The sequence below is a fragment of the Nanorana parkeri genome, unplaced genomic scaffold, assembly GCF_000935625.1.
Source record: "Nanorana parkeri isolate BGI_ZX_2015 unplaced genomic scaffold, ASM93562v1 scaffold100, whole genome shotgun sequence".
NCBI lineage: Eukaryota > Metazoa > Chordata > Amphibia > Anura > Dicroglossidae > Nanorana > Nanorana parkeri.
Window position 1 is genome coordinate 227,396 of NW_017306368.1, and position 9,883 is coordinate 237,278.

General features: G+C 44.2%; 1 protein-coding gene across 1 annotated transcript in view; it reads left to right on the forward strand.

Moving 5' to 3' along the window:
* The window catches only part of BIRC6 (baculoviral IAP repeat containing 6), a 258,916-nt gene that overhangs the window by 4,109 nt on the left and 244,924 nt on the right, over nt 1-9,883 (forward strand). The window contains exon 3 of the mRNA XM_018552891.1: nt 14-176. Coding sequence (XP_018408393.1) covers nt 14-176 — 163 coding nt within the window. The remainder of the gene's footprint in view (nt 1-13; nt 177-9,883) is intronic.

Below are 9,883 nucleotides of genomic sequence, written 5' to 3' on the forward strand. Positions count from 1 at the left end.
GGGCTCCTTCTAGTGGCTGGTGCTGAGGGACGGCTGTCTCCGCTGTGACGAGCACGGAGTGAGCAGCCTGACCTATCATCCGGCGCTCAACGCGATCCTGGCCGTCACTACTCGGGGCAGCATCAAAGTCATCGATGGCACGTCCGGGGCCATTCTTCAGGCTTCAGCAATCCACGGTGAGTACGGGGGTCTGTCCTGTGGGCACTGGCTGCTCTGAGCTCACACCTGTTTACTGGGCATAGCCGCTCTTTGTGTGCCTGTGATCGCGTTCTGAAGGGCTTTCTGCTGTTCAACAGGGACTGCGAATTGACACGCCTGATCGCTGACAGCTACCATAGAGCAGTGCCACTAAATCTATTCCCAGTGGGGAGAATTTACTAAGACTAGAGCAGACAGAATCGGCAGCACCTCCTTTTAGTAACCAATCAGCTTCCATCTTCAGCTTGTCCAGTGAAGCCTTGTACATGAAAGATAGAAGCACATCTGCTCCAGTCTTAAAGTAGTATTGCACACTCGAACTTTTTTTTTCAATAATGAATCCAGATCATTCTAAAATACATTGCCCAATATAGTATTATTATTTTTTTTTTTCTGCCCAAGCACTTAGTCATCATGTTTCCAGATAGCTGGCTCCAACTCGCTCTGCTTCTCTGAACTTCTTGTCCAGTACAAGATTACAAGACACAGATCATTCTCCAGCTGTCATCCAGCTTGGAGAAGGGAGGAAGAGTGGGCAGCAGGGAGTGTCTTCTTGCCTTGCTGTGTCTGTGTTAGTGAAGACACACAGCTTACTACCACACACAAGGGTGGCTCTGAAGGACCCTATATGGGAGGGGCCACCCTAAAAAAAAATCAGGGCCAGTGCTCAGGGCACTCAGTCGATTGTGCAGGAAACTACAACTTTTAAACATAAAGGGGCAGCATCTAATGTAAGTAAATTTATCAGCATTTGAAATAGGTTAAAAACCTTTTGACTTTTAAGCTCCCTTTAAATTCCCCTGTAGCATTGTATTCTCTAGAGATCATCCACTTTGCTGTTGGCTGTGCATCTCGAAAATCTGATACTTTTCAGGCCCATTAAAGCCAAATTCTGGAAAAAAAAATGATACTTTATACACTGTACTGGGTGTGTAAATTGTCATTAAAAAGCTGCATGTTATGTGTGGAGGGCTGCTGTAAACTATGAAATGCTTACTGTGCAGCATGCCAACTCCTACACATTGTTGTTCTGGCCACCACGGGCAGTGGGGGTTGAGACTGGAGCAGTGAAGTGCTCCAGCCACTTCCCCTCCACTTCTTGCTGCTTGCACACTGTCCATTCACAGAGTGCCTTTTATTTTTCTTTAAAAAAATACATGTCATTCTGTGATTAGGGGAGGAGATGCACTGGTCAGCCATAACACTGACCACTGAGAGGTGAAGTGAATAACATTGATCATCTCATTACAATGGAACACAGAACATTTTTATCCCTGAAGTTGATGTGCTGGAAGCAGAAAAATGGGCAAGTGTAAAGATTTAAGTGACTTTGACAAGGGCCACATTGTGATGGCTAGACTGGGTCAGAGCAACTCCAAAGCTGCAGCTCTTGTGGGATGTTCTTGGTTTGCAGTGGTCCAAGGAAGGGAAACCAGCAACAGGGTTATGGGCAGCCAAGGCTCGTTGATTCACGTGAGGAGTGGAAGCTGGCCCATGTAGTCCGATCCAACACAAGAGCTAATGTAACACTAGCCCATGTCTACTGCCAAAAGCGCCTACAGTGGGCACAGGAGCATCAGAACTGCACAGCAGAGCAATGGAAGAAGGTGGTCTGGTCTGATGAATCACATTTTCTTTTACATCATGGGGAAAGCTGGTTGCATGTGTTTCTCACTTACCTGTGGAAGAGATGGTACCAGGATGCACTATGGGCAAAAGACCAGCCGACGGGAGGTAGTGTGCTTTGGGCAATGTTCTGCTGGGATACCTTAGGTCCTGCCATTTATGTGGATGCCACTTGGACATGTACCATCTTCCTAAACATTGTTGCTGACCAAGTACACCTCTTCATGGAAACGGTATTCCCTGATGACAGTGGCCTCTTTCAGCAGGATACTGTGCCCTGCCTGTAAAAATGGTCTGAGAATGGTTTGAGGAACAAGGTATTGACTTGGCCTCTGAATTCTCTAGATCTCAATACATCTGACCATCTGTGGGATGTGCTGGAAAAATAAAGTCCGATCCATAGGCACCCCATCTTGCAACTTACTGTACTTGAAGGGACTGCTACTGACGGCTTGGTGTCATATACCACAACATACCTTCAGAGGTCTAGCGGAGTCCAGGGCTATTTTATTGGCAAAAAGGGATCTACTCAGTATTAGGCAAGTGGTCATGTTATCGTTTATCAGTGTATATCATATGCCTGCCCACCCTCTCCTCTCATCCTAACAGGGTTACACACCAGTGTGATGTGCAAATTATCATTTTTCCCCCCCAAGAGTTTAGCTATAAGGTGTAGCTTGTATAATAGCAGTGTGGAGTGCAAATTTTTTTTTTTTTGATCATTCGCAGAGCATTCAGCAAGCTTTGTTGAAGCCTTTAAAGCACCGTTCAGCTTTTGTTTGGGAAGGTTACACACAAATCTCAATGGGAGTGCTAACTGCTACTTCAAACAAGCTCCTAGAAGGCTTCAGCACAACTTGCAGCTTGTTGAAAGTTTGCTGAAAAACAGCACTCCAATTAAAGTGGAATTTCCCTGACTTCCCCTCCTTCTAATTCCCCTGTTCCCTATAGTATAATCAGATGGAAGGAAGACCGTGTCTCACCTTATGCGGTGGTAAGTATATGTTTTTTTAAAGTCAGCAGCTAAAGTATTTGTAGCTGCTGACTTTAAATTTTCCCCTTTGCTGGTTGAAGTTTCTCTTTAAGATCTGGGTTTACATTCCCAAGGTGAAGGGTGCTTTAAAGATTTTGTGAAAGCCTGCTTGAACTTGGCCTAAAACACAACTGCAAGATATCTCCATTTTCTTCCTAGTGCTCAACACCACATTCCCTTGCGTCTTAAACATTTTTCTATAACACACTTTTTTTTCTCCCTAGTAGTCTACTGTGCTAATATATGATGTTGAGGGTCCAGTTCTCCCTGTGGCAGTGGTGGGAGGTTCTCTATGCTGCACAGAAAGGTGTTCATGTAGTAATTGAAGCCCAGGCCAGTTTGAAAATTCACCATCCTGGTGTATGCCCACGACACTATTGGATCACAGGAGTTGGGTTGAATGAAGCTGGGTGGTGGTGAGCCTGGAAGAGGGACCTGACCAACATTGAGTTTGTGCTCAAATCACCGGAAAAACTGACAGGCTGATTGGGAACTTAGCTATTGGTCTGTGGACAGGCGGATGTAAACAATGTGTCTGAGCCTGTTTAGGTCTGAGTAAAAACCTCCCATAAGGTTTTTGTCCTTTTCCGTTTTTTTTTTTTTTGGACCTGAATGTGACGGAGCAGCGGTAAAAGGATGTAAATGGATGCACGTCCGTTTACTTCCCTCTGCCCAAGGACCTAACATGGGTCTGTAAAGCTCCATTTTATTCCTTCATTACAAGATGGAGAAAAAACCCCCACAAAAGTGAGCAGGGAAATATTTTAGCAGGCAAGAGCCTTGTGACGGCACCAGCAGTGTGCGGTGTATCATACACTCCTGGAGCTGTCACTGTTTACATTTTTTAAACTGTATTTTTAGTGTGCTAGGCTGCAGTGACCTGTGATGGCATCCAGTGCGCTGTGGAAAAATGCAGCATGCCTGCATTTTTCACAGTGCACTGCCCATCACACCCATGTTGTGGTGTGAACAGGGCACATAGAAAACAGCAGTATAGAATAGAAACCATGCTGCATTCCTCTGCAGAGCGCCATGCTGCTCTGCAGGGACCTGAATGGAGTGTACATAAGAAAAGTCAACATTGGCCACTTCGGCAGTGTGTGATGCACATGCTGCTGCACTGCTGGTGCTGCCACAACATACTAGCCATCCAGTAGAAGGGAGAATTTTAGCAGACGTGCACAGTAGTGGCAGAGGAGTAACGTCGTCTGAAAGTTTTATCCAGGTCACAAATGCGACCAGGTGAGAAGGATTCCCCCCCCGTCTATAGACTAGATGAGACTTGTTTACTTTTGAGGCATACTTGCTTTTTAAAAGTGAAAGTAAAACGTACATAAATACATAGTCTCATAACAGAAACTCTCCCAGCCAGGCAGGTGCAGTAAACACCTAATTCATTACTATGGGAAAGCTGTCCATTTTTGTCTTTCCTTATGAGTAAGAAAACAGTTCCCTCAATCTATGTAGGATAAGGTAACATAAACTGATATTTATTATTAGGGTTTAAGGCCTCGATTACATGGACGGCATCTCTCGGTGGATCTCTTTAAGGCTAGGTTCAGACCTAACCGACGCGTGATCGTGTGCTAGTGCATACAGCGGTTGCCGCGCGGCCCCATTGGTTTCAATAGGGTTCCATCCATGCGGCAATTGCTAAAAAAAAAAGGTACAAGTACCTTTTTTTTTTTTTATGCGACACACATGTTCGACCGTGATCAATTGCACAGGCAGAATCGAGTGCGTGATCCGCCCGGCGTGACGTGTGTCATTAGAAAATGGCAAAAAGCACCTCCAGTGCAATCATGTATCTATTTGTGTATCACTCAGCATGAATTCAGAGATTTGAGGATCTACAGCCGACACTGTCCCTTCTGGAGGGTGGCTACTTTTGTTCTCCATGGTCCCAGTGTGTGTTGTAAAGTAGCCACAGCTCCAAGCTCGCCCCTATGATGGACAACAGTCTAGGGCTGCAGCTAACGATTATTTTCATAATCGATTAGTTAGCCGATTTATTACGTTCGATTAATCGGATAAAAAAAATGGCTCCAGTGATGGACTACTAGTTTGTACTGAGATTGTAGTCCATCACAGAAGCAAGCTTGGAGCGGTGGAAGTAAAAAAAAGTGTGGAGTGTAATATAGTACATTATACAGCGGCTCAATGCAGAATACCAGCAGCTTTAGAGGAATACAGCAAATCGCAGCAATAGTATATACTATAATGTACTATTGCTGAGATTTGTAGTCTTCTGTAGCTGGCCGTATTCTGCATTGCACTGTATATAATGTATTATTGCTGGGATCTGATGTATTCCTCTATAGATGGTGTTATTGGAGAGAACGGGTATGATGCAGGAATAGAGAGGACGAGTATGATGGTGGAATGGAGTGCAGGGATGGAGAGGATGGGTATGATGGACAAATGGGATGCAGAGGATGGATATGATGGAAGAATGGAGTGCAGGGATGGAGAGGACGGGTATGATGATGATGATGATGGTGGAATGGAGTGCAGGGATGGAGAGGATGGGTGTGATGGTGGAATGGAGTGCAGGGATGCAGAGGACGGGTATGATGGTGGCATGGGATGCAGAGGACGGTTATGAAGATGGAATGGAGATTACAAGTATGATGGAATGAGTTGCAGAGGACGGGTATGACGATGGAGTGCAGGGATGGAGAGGATGGGTATGATTGGTGGGATGGGGTGCAGAGGATGGGTATGATGGAATGGAGTGCAAAGATGCAGAGGATCGGTTTGATGGGGGTATGGGGTGCAGAGGATGGGTATGATGGAATGGGGTGCAGGGATGGAGAGGACAGGTATGATGGTGGAATGGGGTGCAGAGGAAGGATATGATGGAATGGGGTGCAGGGATGGAGAGGATGGGTATGATGATGGGGGTGCAGAGGATGGGTATGATGGTGTGCAGGGATGGAGAGGATGGGTATGATGGGGGAATAGGGTGCAGAGGATGGGTATGATGGTGGATTGGGGTGCAGGGATGGAGAGGACAGGTATGATGGTGGAATGGGGTGCAGAGGACGGATATGATGATGGAATGGGGTACAGGGATGGAGAGGATGGTGGGATGGGGGTGCAGAGGATGGGACCGGCTGACACCTGCCGCGCGCCCATCCCCGGCACCCGTCATGTGATCGCACGGCCCGGCTAGATGTAAGGAGCGCCGGGATTGGAGGCTGAACCGGGCGTGGGCGTGCACGTTCAGGGGCGTGGCGTGCTCGTGTGTGGAGCCGCGAACAGCCAATGTAATAGCCAAATAATCGAGATTGTAGTCTTACGGGAACGAGCTTACAGTGGTGGCTACTTTACAACACACACAGGGACCATGGGGAACAAAAGTAGCCACTCTCCAGAAGGAAGAACAGTGTCAACATAAACACGGAGATTAAAAAGATCGACTTCGCGCACACCACCTGTAACAGCAGCGTGCACTAAATCTACAACAAGATAGATTAAAGTACTTACAAAATTAGAGTGCCGCGCACAAAATGGCTAAATAGTATACAATAGAAAATGTGCATGAACTTGTGTGTTATCTGATACACGACCCTCAGTGATACTCATCTTATTATGACAATAAGATGAAAGTGATATAAATAATCTGATGTAAACAAATATTCCACTGGATCAAAAAGTAAATAAAATAATGTCCTTAACATGACAAGTCCGAACGAGATGAAATCCAACATAACACCCGTGTAATCAATTGCAGACGCCTTCACCTCAAACACCTTTCAAAGTGCCGCTCACTTGCTTTTCAGACCTCTAAGGCAGGTCTAGCCACACCAGCCCCCTTTTTTGTATAGGCAAAGGGAACAAAGCCCACCACTTGACAGGTTATCAATGATCCTCCTTTTTGAAATGCTTCATACTGTTTAGTGCCTTTGGACCGTTGCCTCCCAGGTCTCTCAATATCCCTCGTCGATTGCTCGGTAATGCATGTTATGGGCAGATACGCATATTAGACGCAACATACGTAGGGTGGAGCTGGGAAGCACGGGCGATAGTGTTCCGGAGTACGGAGAAACAATTTCATCCCTTTGCTACTTTGTTTTTATGCGAGCGTTGTATTCTACCCATATGAGTAGTATTTATTAAAGTGTCTTATCAAATGGGTCGCTCTATGGAGATTTTACTCTGTTCATAACATGCATTACCGAGCAATCGAAGAGGGATTTTGAGAGACCTGGGAGGTAACGGTTCAAAGACACTAAATATTGTCAAGTATTTCAAAAAGGAGGTCCGTTGATGGTTAACCTGTCGAGTGGTGGGCTCCCTTGCCTATTTTTTGGGGACACACAGAGCTTTCTTTTGGTGGTGTTTAATCACCACTGGGTTTTTTATTTTTTACTATATAACAAAAAAAGTACTGAAAATTTTGAAGAAAAAACAACCTGTTTCCCTATGAAATGTATTATTATCACACCAATTTTTTGGTATATTTATAAAAGACGGGGTCACGTTTTAAGGCTTGACATCAAACATGTCAAGCCTTAAAATTGCGCACACCCGCAAAATCACTAAAAGCTACGATACCAAAAATTGGCCTTAGGCGACGCTTTAAAGCTTTTATCACTCATAAGTTTAGTGTCATCAGTGATTGATGGCCTTAGAATTATTGCTCTCACTCCGACGTTCACAGTAATATGTAACATGTGCGGCACAATGGGTGCAATCATCATGTTCGCATGTAGACACACCTGACGCATGTTTGTGTATGTATATCTGATGATAAATTTATGTGACAGGCCCTCTTTATGGAAATATCAGGGGTCTCCTAGACCCCTAATTACACCTAGGGACCCCCAATGAAGTTGATGAAGCAGAGATCTGTAGCTTCTGTAGCCAAGGATGACAGCTGGGTGCAAAAGTGATATAATATGCATTCTGACACCGGAGAGGAGAACAGAGGGAGGTAGCGTTACTGATCTCCCTTTGATCTCGTGTGACAGCCGGTGTGCCGTTCTGAGCCGCACAGGGCACAGCGGATCTTGTGACGGGGGGGGGCTGCTCACCAGTGGAAAATACAAGCGATTGGGCATCCCTACAGACGCTGCAACGCTTGAATGTAAACAGCCATTTCCATTTTTGACAGTTTCCCCAGTGTTGTGCGACGCCAAACGCTGCACACCAGTAGGGGCAGGGAGGGACGTCTTAACGCCCACCCGCTTCTACAAGCCTCCTGTCCGGCCGTTTAGGTACGTCCCATGGATGGGAGGTGGTTAAGGACATTTACTTTTTGATCAAGTGGAATATTTGTTCACATCAGATTGTTTATATCACTTTCATCTTATTGTCCTAATAAGATCAGTATCACTGAGGGTTGTGTGTGCATTTTTAAGATTTAACTCCTGAGTTTAGTGTCCCTTTAATGTACCTCTGAAATGCATTTCCAATGTGTTTACTCAGAATTCAGTTTAGACATATGTAGACAATTCAGTGCAATGAAGGAGCAATTTCATGTATGCACATAAGAGAACATTTTAGAGATTTTTTTTTTTTTTTTTTTTTTTTAACAGTCAGACTTTTTATGATCTATTGAGGAGGATTTTTTTTCTGGGTTGGAGTGACTGTTCCATGATCCTCAGGTTTGTAAAATGCTTACACTTTTCAATAGTGATGCACCGATACCGATACAAGCATCTTTATCGGCGGCGATAGAGTATTTGCATGAGTACTCGTGCAAATACTCCGATACAAAAAACGAGTACCTGTGCCGTGTCAGCCATCTTCAGGGACCCGAAACCGCCGCACACAGGACCTCCATCACGTCTTCAATGAAACAAGATGGCCGCGAACTCCTCCAAGTCCTCAGTCATCTGCTCCATTCTGACCTCTTCTCCTGCTGATTGGCTGATTGGATGTTGACATTTATTTAATGAACTCTTTTTCTAATTGGAATACTTGTCCCGATCCTCTGTTAACCCTTTTTAAACCAGCCACTCTTGTTAGCTGGTTTATCTTTTTGGTATATAGGGTTAATTTTGGTTACGGATCTGGTTGACTAAAATGTGATAAAGGGTAATTTAAATGGTTCGGATCTCCAGGCAGAAACAAAATTGTTTTCTATTAGCACTGCATGGGGGCTGGGCACATGGAACAAAAATATATGCCTGTAATGTTGTTTAACTTTATATAATTTTAAAAAAGACATTAAATAATGAAATTAATAAGTAGATCCTGCCATTGCTAACTAATGCTTGTATCCCCCTAGTGGGGAAAATAGATGAGAACATATCCAGACTCCAGAACACTGTATAGTGTGGCACAGCTATATCCAATTTTGCATACCTGGCTTTATATTAAAAAATTATAATATAAAGCCAGGTATGCAGAATTGGATATGGCTATGCCACACTATACAATAGTGTTCTGGCGTCTGGACATGTGCTCATCTATTTTCCCCACTATGTGGATACAAGCCTTAGTTAGCAATGGCATGATAAATATTCATTTCATGTTTATGTTCTTCATAATATGAAGAAACTGACCCAAAATCATTATTTTGTATTGCTTTAGACAAAATGTGTAATTGGTATAGGTGAGTACTTGGAAAAAAGTATCGGTACTCGGTCTTAAAAAAGTGGTATCGGTGCATCCCTACTTTTCAATGATGTGCTGATGAGGGGGCGGGGCATGTTTGACACTGCAGCATTGATTGAAAGCACAATCTGTTGTATTTCTTTTAATGCATTGTAAGGTGATTCGCTTATTAGGGATCATCTGTGTTCCTAACATACAATCCCATGTGACAGAACCATGGCCAATTACATTTGTGGATGATCGATGTCAGTCACTGTTCAACAAATTGTGTAATTTCTCAATCGGTTTTGTAGGGCTGGTGATCAGTGGTCTTTTCCAATCCCTTCACAGTGTGATATCCATGCAGTTGAATCTTTTATGTTTGTTGTTGATGTAGCTGGTGTAACCAGCAGAAGCCTTTTAAGCATACCATGTGACAGCACTCTTGAGATTTTTAAAAAAAATCTTTATATATATATA